The 12,481-nt window shown below is 42.2% G+C and overlaps 1 protein-coding gene across 3 annotated transcripts in view; it reads right to left on the minus strand.

The window, feature by feature from the left end:
* Positions 1-409: 409 nt before the first annotated feature.
* The window catches only part of JHY (junctional cadherin complex regulator), a 77,467-nt gene continuing 65,395 nt past the window's right edge, over positions 410-12,481 (minus strand). For 2 of the 3 annotated variants that reach the window (XM_064268368.1, XM_003418201.3), the window contains 3 exons: positions 3,319-3,399; positions 2,417-2,545; positions 410-607 (listed from right to left, as the gene is read on the minus strand). In XM_064268368.1, coding sequence (XP_064124438.1) covers positions 410-607; positions 2,417-2,545; positions 3,319-3,399 — 408 coding nt within the window. The remainder of the gene's footprint in view (positions 608-2,416; positions 2,546-3,318; positions 3,400-12,481) is intronic. The other variant, XM_064268367.1, reaches the window with a different exon arrangement.

The raw sequence follows: 12,481 nt of genomic DNA on the forward strand, positions 1-12,481 counted from the left end.
TGTATACAACATAGGAGTTAATCTATCCTTTTTTTTTATCAGGAAGGTGAGAGAGATGCAAGTAGATAAATTTATTTCTAGGTAACTTCACAGTTTTCATTCTGCCAAGGAAGAGTAGAGATAGTTTAAGAAATCAAAAGATCCAGTGTAAAACCAAAGGGCTTTATTCTCTGGTTCTTATTCAGCCCCAATTGTAATTGTTTTGAAAATAAATAATTAAAAAAATTTTTTCTTCCTAGAAAGTGCAAGTATGGCATCATATAAAAGGGCCCTCTATTTTAAATCTTGCATGAAGCAAACCAGACTGCTGAGAATAATGCTGGGTCATCACTTCTAACGCAGACAAGTTGGGTAGTTTCTCTTGCGCGTGTCCATTCCCAGAGTATGTTTGGTTTCCTACTTACGCTGTCTATACAATGTGAAGGACTTTGAAAGCAGCCACAGCCTGCTTTTCTCTTTCGTGTCTGCTCTGCAGCATTTCCAACAGCGGGATTTCAGGTAAACTTTCTTCCTTTCTAGTATAAGCCGGATTTTTTGTTTCCTTTGATGCTTGATCCGTCAGATTGGATGGCTTGGGTTTTGGGATGGTCTTAGCATATTCCAAAGCCTAAAACATAAAGATAAAATTTTAGTTGAAGGAAGAAGTGAGCCCGAGATTTCTTAAATCTAGTCTTTGGAAATGCTTACTTATAATATAAATGGAGATTACTGCTACAGCCACTTCCCTTAGACATAGATGGAAATAGAGATCAAATGGAAAATGCACATAAGGTAATACCACACACAGTTTAAACAAAATGAATTAGCCACAAACCAATATGCTGTGGGAAAAAAAAGTCTAATACGTACGATTGTGTCCCTGGGATGTTTTTTTCAAGTGTTTGGAAATAGATTGTCTAATGTGTTTTTCTATTTAGTTTTTGGCAGCCTTATTAAAACCAAACTTCTATTAAAGAGATAGCAAGAGATCTTTCCATCCAAAGAGCTTGCAGCCAAAGACATTGCTGTAGTTGATATAAAATTGAGCCTCCACTACATCAATTATTCTTGATCCTAGGCTCTTAGAACTCTAGAAATTAGTAGAGGTTGAAAATTACTTTTCCTTTTCTTTAGTACATCTAGAGAAACCTAGATGCTGACAAAAGGCAGTCCTTTTTTTTTTTTTTTTAATGATATCAATTCTGAAAGGCACTTCCATGGAAATGAGATGACGAAATACGATTTTGAAATCTGCCTGATGGTTTTATTATTGAATAAGAATTTCTTGATAGCCGAAATGGGAATAGACAGCATAGTTAGATCCTGGAAGGGGGAAAACCTCCACAACATAGAAAAGCCCTAGACTTCTAGTGTACGTTGGTGATTTATGTAGGAATTTCTGATTATAGATTTGTTGCCTTGAATCTTCTCATGAAAAAATTGTGGATTGGAGGAAACAAAGTGGCACTATGAAACCTCAATCAAGTGAACTGAGGTCTTCAAGGTCTGAGGAAGAAGGGCAATAAATAGAAAATATGATGGTCTATGAAAGAGCACATAAGTACAAATTCCTAAAAGTACCAAAGGATCACTTGTTCCTCATGCAAAGGGTCCCACATCCTCCCTGGGATTGGATAGATTGATTGAGGCAGAGGCTGATACTGCAAAGCTCTGTGTCTCCATAATACATATTTCATTAACATCACAACTTGTAGTCAGATGCCATCTGAGAGAACATTCTGTACTTTTCTGAAATCACTTTTCTTAGATAGAAACCAGTTGCCATCGAGTTGATCCCAACTCGCGGTGACCCCATGTGTGTCAGAGTAGAGCTATGCTCTCTAGGGGTTTCACTGGCTGATATTTTGGAAGTAGGTCACCTGGCCTTTCTTCTGAGACATCTCTGGGGGGACTTGAATCTCCAACCTTTTGGTTAGCAGCCGAGTGTGTTACCCATTTGTACTACCCAGGAATTCCTCCTCGGAAAAATGTAGGAGAATGAACTTGTAAAGAACTTTTCTTTGACATAGGAGCCAATACACAGCAAGAAGACACTGATCTCTTCAGAACTTATTTAATGGTAGAACACGAAATTGGTAGTGAATCAGGATTGCTAATTTCTTCTAAGAAATCAGTTTATTATTCAGTGTTCGTGGGTGACAAACTTACAATACTATCTTTGGAAGGAAACGTGGAGGATTAAAGACAATGAACTTCACAACAAAATGGCTACTCTTACAGTGTGTCTATGCCACTGTGACGTCAGTATCTCTGAGTGAGGAGAAACTGCAGGGATGGCAGTAGCTATAACATCTCTTCGTGTTCAAAAAAAAAAAAAAAAAAGTGGGGAATTTATTATGCCACGAGGGAACACAAGTTTCCTTTTGAGTTAATTCTGATGGAAAAGAGAAATGATCCCTTTATGGGAATTTCTTACCTTCTGCCGAGGGATGGCAGATTTATTCTCAGTTTTTGTCATTTGTGGTTTTGGCAGGATGGAGAGCGTCTTCATGTTGTGCTCCTTCACTTGTTTTGCGTATTCCTTTTGCTGTATTAATTTGTGCATCTGTTCAGAGGAGCAAAGGAGTGAGGAATCACAGGTCCTGCTAGATCTCTTTGCTCTCTATTTAAAGTGACACCGCTTGAGCCCTGTGTTGGCGTCAGCAGCACAGCAGAAGGGGGGCTGCCATGTGCAAGGTGACTGCGGCGAAATGGCAAAGTGGACGCTTCTCCTGCGAACAGTCTCTCTCTGAGGAAGGGCATCCCTGAGTAGCACACTCGGCACTCCCTCGACAGTGGCTAGACCATATCCAGCCCCTTCTTTGTTGCATTTACCCAATTTATGTTCATTTTTGGTTCCAACTTTGAACTCTACTTTCTTTTTATGCCTTGAGTGGAACTGCAGTTAAAACGTATTAAATGAAGATCTCTTTTCACTAGAGGAAAGAGGATAAAGTGATGCACTTTTCAGGGGTTGGGAAACGCTTACCCGGAGTGTCTTCTCTGTAGCCACTCTTCAAAATTATCAAGATAACTCTATCGGGAAAGACCAACCACCACATAATACTCACATCTCTTTTCACGTACATGCGTCCCACTTTTCTGCTGGGGCCTTCAAAACTAAGAGGTGGATGCATAAAATGACATTGGCCAAGTATTTTTATTTTACAGAAAAATGAGTGTCTAGCTCTCTATTACCAACGCTACTTCAGAGGTGACTCTACTCTGAGCGAGACATTTGAATCAAGACTTGGCTTGGGGGCCGTCTTTATATAGACTTGCTAAAAGGCAGATGGCTGGAGTCCAAGCCTGACAATGCAGCCTGTACATCACACTCACTTTGTCTCTGATGGACTCAGTGTCAGGTCCGAGGCCTCCAAGCTTCACATCTCTTTTCTGGTAACCTTTCAGCCTGGAACTCTGCAAAGACAATCCCAGACAGTTTCGTTTTAGTGCTTGTATGTTCTCCCAGCTCGCTGTGGCCACATCAGAAAGGGAAAAAGAAAGTGAAGAACGCGAGGACTGTGTGGGCCTGGGCTGGAGTGTGGGTGCATCTCCTGAAAATTCTTCCATTTCAACGGTCGTTATTGGTGATAGTCTCTTTGGTGATTTGTAGCTGGTTGGCTGACATGTTTCAACTTTTCTACTTCTGCAATAAAAAAAATCAACTGAACTTCTGAAAATTATCAATAAAGAATTTCGAGCTGGTGAAGTGTTGTTTTGTTATTAACGCTTGTTAATGGAACATGTACATTACCACTTGGCCGCTGCTCTATCACTACTGGAAACCCTGGTGGCGTAGTGGTTAAGAGCTTTGGCTGCTAACCAAAGGGTCGGCGGTTCAAATCCACCAGGCGCTCCTTGGAAACTCTACGGGGCAGTTCTACTCTGTCCTACAGGGTTGCTATGAGTTGGAATTGACTCGACGGCAGTGGGTGGTTTGGTGTAGTTCCGTAAACCAAGTGTTTCCTCTGCAAAAGGCAATCTACATGAAAAAGCACGTTACTTCAAAAAGAGTCAGCCTCACCTTATGCTGCCATAGAGAGTCAGCCTCACCTTATGCTGCCATAGAGAGTCAGCCTCACCTTATGCTGCCATAGAGAGTCAGCCTCACCTTATGCTGCCATAGCTTTGCCGGTTGGCGACACTATTGGATGGAAGTGAAGAAGGTAGGACCTTTTGAAATTTTGTTGTTAATAGTTGGAAAAAAAATGATAATTTAAAAAGAAAAAATAACTTTATAATCCATGTACAATTAAAAAAACAAAGTAAACACTTAACGGTCTTTAAAAACTACTGAGAAGCACATTAAATTGATAGCACTCGTTCGTGTTACACATTTCAAAGGACAAAGTAACAGCGTGGGACAATTTAATTGTTAGATTGTGGCACTTGAGCACAATTTAAAAAAAAAAAAACAAAAAAAACCCAAACCTGTTGCCTTTGAGTCGATTCCAACTCCTAGCAACCAAAAATACTAATCCTCTCCTGACCTTAGGGCAGATGAAGAAGTCCCCAAACTGCCACTTTGAACATAAAAATTGCAGTTCAGACTTGCTGCTTGCAGTAGGTCCTCTTGCGGGGAAACCAAATCCTTTTTTTTCTTTCAGTTTGTGAATTAATTTGATTTCCTTCTATGGGAAGGATAGGAATGACAATGCCAAAGAGCCAGCTTGGACGGCAGTGATTAGGTCCTGGTAGGGGAGAAAGAAAAGGCTGCTAAAGAGGCAGCTGCTGGGTGCTCGCTGTGATGATACTACTTTGTCTACATGGTAATGATGCGGTATAGTATTTTCATACATTTTGAAAGCTCCTTTTAATTACTAAGTCCTAAGATATTTTTAAGATATACAATATATCTTATATCTTTTCTAAGAATTTGGCCAAGATACTGGACAAACTTAAACAAAATGAGCATTTATCATATTAGATAAATTAATGATTATAACTCCCCGACCTTAAAAATGAATTCATGTATACGTATTGTATTAACAATTACAAGAATGGGTTCTACTCACAGTGGACTGTTTATGAGCGGCCTCCCAGAGGTCATCATCAATTAGCTTCTCCATTGCCACTTCCCACTATAGGGCTCTAAAGACAAATCCTCTTTCCCTAGACTCCCAGCACTGAGCCCTACCCCAAGAGGTGTAAGTGGGAGTTTGCTGGAAGTTCTTATTCAAGCTGATGTGACCCCCTCCCCTTCCCTCTTTCTTGCTTCAAATGTGGACGTGATGGCTGGAGCTGCAGCAGCAGTCTTGTAGCCAAGAGAAGAAAAGCATAAGATAATCACACAAATATTGGTTCTGATGTTTTGGGATGTGGAATCACCAGAGCTAGCGACCGCCTACTGAGGATTAAATGCATGTAAGAAGAAAAAACCCTATATTTTTGAAGTCATTCTAAATGGCAATTCTGTTACCTGTAGCTGAAGGCAATCTTTCCAACATCTCAGTGTTTCAGTGTCATAATGCAAAAGGTCCCAAATCATGTGACATTTAGGTAACACTTCTACACTACAAGGATTAAATGTTCTGTCAATAGACTTCGCCCAGTTAGAATGTTAAACTCTTAGAGTTAAAACGCTTTTAGTGTGTCTAATTCTAAAAAGGAGAGAAAATCCTTTTTTAAGGAAGGTCGTTATGAGTTGGAATCGACTCGACAGCAACAGGCTTTGGTTGTGGACTAAAATCGGTGAAAAAACTGATAGCCTTAAACTATACAGAAGAAATGTTGTTCACTGAAGGGTATCTCAAAATCATAAATCTTTAATAAAACCAAAATCATTAGCTAGCAAAATCACTATTAATACCTGCTTCCAGCCCTTTTATTCTCTTTGCTCAGAGTTTTACAAAATTGCTCATACACTATAAACTATTTGCCATATTTTTCATGAAGCATTTTAACATTATACTTTATTTCCCAGTCACTAAAGTTTTTTTTTTTTTAATTGTGGTTTTTGTGCATAACATTCAACCGTCTAGTTACAATTGAATTATTTAACATTTAAGATGTCCCAGGAATGACCAAGCCTTCTTTGTGGGCGACTTGAGTATTTCTTTGAGAGAAATTCACAGAAGCGGAAGTACTGAGACAAAATGATGAACGTGGGGAAGGCCATCAGTTAACACTTCCGTCAGCCATGTGTAAGAAGGAATGCTCTTTTGTCCAGACTTTGATTACACAGGGTGTTAGGACATTTTAAAACCTTTGCTAATTTTAAATAGGTGAATGAACTTGGATATCTTACCCTTTGCAATTGTAAATTTGAGCTTTCTCTCATGTATGCCATCTGTACCATTGTTTTGCAATCACTGAATCACTATTTGCCAAAGTGAAACAATAATGAAAAAGAAGGAAAAAACCCACTTGTATCCAAATCACAAATCCAATTTGTCTGAAACTGATGGGGAAGAAGAAGTCGGTGCCCAGAAATCACATCCTTAGTGTGAAGCAGCTTAACTTCTTAACTTTTAATCATTCCACTGACTCACCAAAGACACGCTGTGAAGCATGAATAATTGCTCACTGCCCTCCAGTCACAGTTCTTATTATCACTGCAAATAGATGCCTTGGCTGTCATGGAAAAAGAGAGCCCAAGGTCTGGCCTTACGTACTGGTGGGAAGGGAAACAGTGAGGCCACCTCCAGATGCTGCTGACCTCTTTACAGGATGAGCTGCTTATGGTCAAGAGACATTTCTCAAGCGATAGTGATAGCTCCTAACAGAGTTTGTACTGGCTGACTGGCAACGAACAATCCTGGGTAGACTTAAGCTTGGCTCACATGAGCTTGATTGGGTCTCAGTGCTCCAATTTTGTTTGCTCTTTCTCTTCATCAGAATTCTTCTCTTTTTTTTTTCGTGACAGCTTTTTTTGAGATATAATTCACATACCATAAAATTCACCCATTTGAAGTGTACAAAGGTTTTTAGGGTGTCCACTGAGTTGTGTCACCATCACCACAATCCAAGTTTAGGACACTTTCATCACCCCAAAAAGAAACCCTGTACCCGTTAGCAGTCACTCCCCATGTCCCCCTCCTGCCCCAGCCCTAGGCAACCACTAATCTACTTTCCGTCTCTCCCAAAGTCTTTTAGAGTAAAATAATTCCTCAAATTTACTTGGATTTACTACTCCTTGGCTGTTGTTATTACAAGACCAAATGGTAACAAACAGCTCAATGCTGAAAGAAAAAAAAAAAAAAATTTAAATCAGCAATGATAGTCCCAAACACCCTGGGAACAAACGGGGAAATTTGGTGAGGCAAGCTCTCACTAAATCCCTACCGGGATTTGCAGCTGGAGTCTTCGCGTAGGATGCACACGGGCTGACGTCAGCCGACCCTGTTACAGCCTGAGGATTGGTATCACCAGCCCTGCCCCTCAGAACTGGAGTTTATCAGTTGTTCACTTCAGCAGAGGACGGCATAGGACTTCCCTGGTGGGAGGTTTCTGCTGGTAATTAATCACAATTCCTCTCAAGCCAGAGGAGCTATTTTTAATGTAAACTGGGGACAAAGTGTGCCTGAATCGGAAATGCCATTGGCTGTTCCAAGAGGGCTTATTTCAACTCTGAGAAGTTGTACCCTGCTGTGGGGGATACTGCAGGGCTATTCTCCAGAAAATTCCTCAGATGTGTAAGTGTGAGAAAGTCACTGAAAAACAGGACAAAAAAACAATGCCTCAAATACGGGGGAACAGCAAGGGAAGGAAATTTGCTCTGCAGTTGCTAAACTTAATCCAAATAAAGGTCTTCTCAGAGGCAGTCAGGCAGCAATGCCCAGATTGCTGGTGACAACAAACACATGAGTTAATTACTTCAGCTCAGCACAAGCTGCTGTCAGAGAACTCCTTAGGTGGTTATTTTGTTGGGGGTTACAGTAGACATTTTTATACAGCCCACCAACCCTTGCACTGTGTTCATCTTTACTGTCTGACATCTGGATTTAATGGTACAGACAATGCCTTGTATTCATTATAAATCAGTCACAACACAACAGCCAGGAGAAGAGGAATGCTGCCTGAACCTATTATCTTTACAAATCCTCAAATGTTCCACGTGAGTCACTTTGATTCCCTTGGAAACCACCAGATTTGAGGTGACTAACAAATGGGCATGACCTGGATAATGATTCGCTCTGTCTGGTGCGCCGGCTACCTGCTGTCCTATACAAATAGCTCCGTTATAAATCATTTTAGCTTCTGGAATAGCTTAAAACACAAAGGGTGCTTCTGTGTGTGTCAGATGTGGGCTGAGGAGGTTGGACTGAGAAGGTGGATACATACGGATTGAAACATTCCTGAGTGAAAGCAGAAAGGGAGGGATTTTCCAAGTTAGAAAAGAGGGCTTGGGAGGCAGTAGCTGAAAGTTCTCCTTCCATTTCCATCCTCTCCCATGCTCTTAGATTCCTGGTGACACACAAGGTAACCAGAGTACTCTTTTTCTGTCCCTTTTCTCAGCAAAACATGATTTGAAAGGGTTTTTACTAACGGGGAAGATGGAAAAGGGAACTAGTACTTATTTGATGTATATTCTTTGCTTGAGACTAAACTTAGGTTTTATTATATTATTTAATTTAATTATTGCAACAAATGTACAACCTTCCCCACCCCCGCCCAACCCAAAACAGTTCTGACTGGACGTATAAGGAAACAGGGGCTTAGGTAAATTAATAAACTTGCCCACGGCACGGAGATGTTAGGTGATAAAACCCAAAACAGTTGCTATCCAGTCAGTTCTGACTCATGGTGACCCCATGTGTTTCAGTTTTCATTGGTTGTGACCTTTCGGAAGCAGATCGCCAGGTCTTTCTTCCGAGACACCTCTGGGTGGATTTGAATCTGCAACTTTTCGGTTAGCAGCCAAGCTCTCAACTGTTTGTGATTTCTCGGGACTCCTTCTTAGGTAATAGAGCTAAGAACTTGGGAATGACTGAGCCCATGACTTCCACTAAACCCTGGTGACTAAGAATTTAGTTCAAAAGCTTGCATTTCCAACAACGATCCATGGTGGGTAAGAACCCTAACCTATAAAGTTCCCTTCTGAGGTAGCGTTTGAGCTGTTTTTTAGGCCTTGGGAATCCATGAGCTCTGACATGAATGGGCTGCCCTCACCTTGAGTATGTGTCAGTTCCAAAGCTCTGAATACATTTTCTTATAGAAATATTAACATGTAAGGTGGCTGGCCTCTAGTCTAGTCCACAAAACCTCTTTTATTTATGAGGTACTTGAAAACAGTACTAATAGCACCTTAGAACCTAACAACCATATAATGATGTTTCTGTGCAAAAAGAAGTTACCTGTGAGTCCAGAAATTTCTTTCTCCTTATTTACAGGAAAAACAATAACAAGAAAACACACCAAACCTCTTGGCATTGAGTCAATTCCAACTCATAGCAACCCTATAGGATAGAGTAGAACTGCCTCACAGGGTTTCCAAGGAGCAGCTGGTGGATTCCAACTGCTGACCTTTTGGTTTAGCAGCCGAGCTCTTAACCACTGTGTCACCAGGGCTCCTTATTTAGGGTAAAACTGGGGATTCTCCCAGCTCCTAACCTAATTGTGGTTTCCATGGCCTGGGCAGGGATTAGGGACTGCAGTGGAATGAAGAACATAGGGAGTGGGGCCAGAATGAGGAGTTCCAAGAGCCCTCAGATGGGGATATGTGGAGGAGTTGGGTAAGGATTCCAGGGTTTGAGTGAGTGAATGGGGACATTCAAAATGGGGGTGCTCTGAGGAGTGGGCCGGGATGGCTTGTACCCATCAGCTTTTCAGGTCACATTACAGCCCCCAGCCAGCCTCCTTTTCTCTCTTTAACGTGACCCACTGTCTATTCTAGACTAGCTTCCCCTTTTTCTCTTTAAGACCACCCTTTTCTTTTTCTCCAAGCGCTTCACTGGCATCCTAATCCCCTAACTTCCTTGAATGTCTTACATCTGCACTGAACACTGTAGTCAGAGCAGTCTTGTGAAAATACAAACTGAATGTGTTCAAAATTCTTCTTTGGTTCTCCCTGGCATATAGCATAAAGCCCTTCTCAGAATGGTAAGCCCAGCCCTCTAAGACCTGGCCCTCACTGCCTCTTCCCCTGCAGGCCCACCACTCCCCACCTCCCAGTTTCATTACAGCAACCCTGAGATGCAAGATGCATGTAAGTCCCCAGCATGCACCATGGTGTCTCAAGCTCCAGAGCATTTGCTCATGCTGGTCACTCTGTCTGCAGAGCCCTTTCATCTTTCTACCACTAACTCTTGATCTTCTTCCAAGATTCAGGCAACTCAAATTTTATCCCCAGAAGTTTGCTTGAACCCGCAGGTTGTGTTAAGGGTTTTCCTTTGTGCTCTTCTACACTTCCCATGTATCCTCTCCTTTTTTTGTTTTGTTTTTTACTTACAACATCATACTGAAGCCATTTACCTGTCCTGTCCCCCAGTTCCATTTAGGTATAAGCTTTTCCTGGGGGAAAGATCATGGTTCATGCATCTTTGCATCCCAGCACCTACCACATTCCTAGTAGCAATTCAACAAATACATGTTGAATTGAACTAAGAGAAAAATGAGCTGCTTAATTCCCGATAGCTGCCTCATGGGGGATGCTCTTCTGGACTGGGGCATTCATTTCCCCAGCTACCGGGAGTGTTATCTGCTGATGGCTCACAGTTGAGTCCCCTTTCCCTTCCAGAACTGTCCTAAACCAGATGGAGCTGCTTTGCCCAAGCTCTCCCTGGAGGCAGCAGGTATCCAATGGCTGGTGAAGAAAAGCCCAGGTCCCTTGCCTTTGAAGGGCCATCCCAGCTTCAGAACCCCCATGGGATTGGCTGAGGCTTCAGCTGCAGCTGCATCACAGCTCAACTTCTGCCCAGTGTTTCCTACCTCATGCCCTCACAGGGGTTGTTCCTGAGCATGCTCCTTAATCACCCTCCTCCATTAAACTCTCCATTTCAGAATCTGTTCCTGGGTAACCCCGTTCATCACAGGATTCCCAACCGGGTCCTTCCCGGCAGCACTGTAAGGCAGAATGCAGCTTCCAGCTTTGTCCTCACACTTTGACACGAGAAGCAAGCAAGAGGCTTTTTTTGCTTATAACAATGGAAAAATACACAATACGTAAAAAGACTTCTTCCTATGCTCCTTTATTTCTTCCTTGAAAATCTTCTACTTCAGGCCCTCCAGTTTACTTATTTACCCACATAGGCCCTATGGGGAAAAACTGAAGTGAACATAGGTGCTAGTAATGGTGAATCTTATTGTAGACAAAGAACTCGGTGAAGATTAGCTAACATTTCAGAGGAAAATTGAGTCATTGGCTCTCCTGGTTATTTTATTGCAGAAGCTGAAGTGATATTAGGACCAAGAAGGGTTCTAGGGAGTCCCCGGGTAGGGCAAATAGTTAACACACTTAGCAGCTAACCAAAAGGTTGGAAGTTCAAGTCCACCCAGAGTCACTTAGGAAGAAAGGCCTGGAGCGCTCCTTCTGAAAAATCAGCCATTGAAAACCCTATGGGGAACAGTTCTACTCTGATACACGTGGGGTCACTGACTCAAGGCAGCTGGAAGAAAAGGGGGGAGGGACAGTGGTAGGTGGTGGGGGACATGAAGCGGCAACAGGGGCCTTCACTCACTCAACGCTACTTCCTCTTCCTTTCAGATATGAGAATCTACCGAGGGAGACTCAGCCTAGACTACGGGTTGGGACGGAGGGTGTGCAGGGCTTCTCTGAGGAAGTGATGGTTAAGTTGGGGCTGGAAAGAAGACTACTGCATATCTGCAAATGGAGACCCTCCCCTGAGATGAAGCAAAAAAGGAAGTGGGAGGAAACGGGCATCTCAGGCTGCTCCCAGAAAGAGGGGAAAAAAAAAATTTTTTTTTTTTTTTTTTAAGGGGAGGAAAATTCCAAGGAGTAGCGGGTGCTAGAGTAATGAATCTCCTCAAGACTCTAGGCCACCCAGCTGTGGAAGCAACTCAGAAATGACCATCCCTATTCTAGGGCTGTTGGAAACCCTGGTGGTGTAGTAGTTAAGTGCTATGGCTGCTAACCAAAGGGTCAGCAGTTCGAATCTGCCAGACGCTCTCTGGAAGCTCTATGGGGCAGTTCTACTCTGTCCTAAAGGGTCGCTATGGGTCAGAATCGACTCGATAGCACGGGGTTTGGTTTGGCTATGTTTTATTCCAGGGCTGTAAACAAGGGCTGTGAATATCCAAGTCCATCTGTATTATCAAAATTAAAAGGTTATTTGGTAAGAGGATTTTATCAACAAAGTGAAGAGACAACCTACAGAAGGGGAGAAAATCTGGGGACCCATATATCAGATAGGAAACCTTGGTAGCATAGTGGGTAAGAGCTACGACTGTTAACCAAAAGGTTGGCAGTTCAAATCCACCAGGCACTCCTTGGAAACCCTATGGGGCAGTTCTAATCTGTCCTATAGGGTTGCTACGAGTCAGAATCGATTTGATGGCAATGGGTTTGGTTTTTTTTTTTTTTAAGTTTTGGTTTTCATAT

This window comes from Loxodonta africana, chromosome 15 (assembly GCF_030014295.1).
Source record: "Loxodonta africana isolate mLoxAfr1 chromosome 15, mLoxAfr1.hap2, whole genome shotgun sequence".
In the NCBI taxonomy this organism is placed as follows: domain Eukaryota; kingdom Metazoa; phylum Chordata; class Mammalia; order Proboscidea; family Elephantidae; genus Loxodonta; species Loxodonta africana.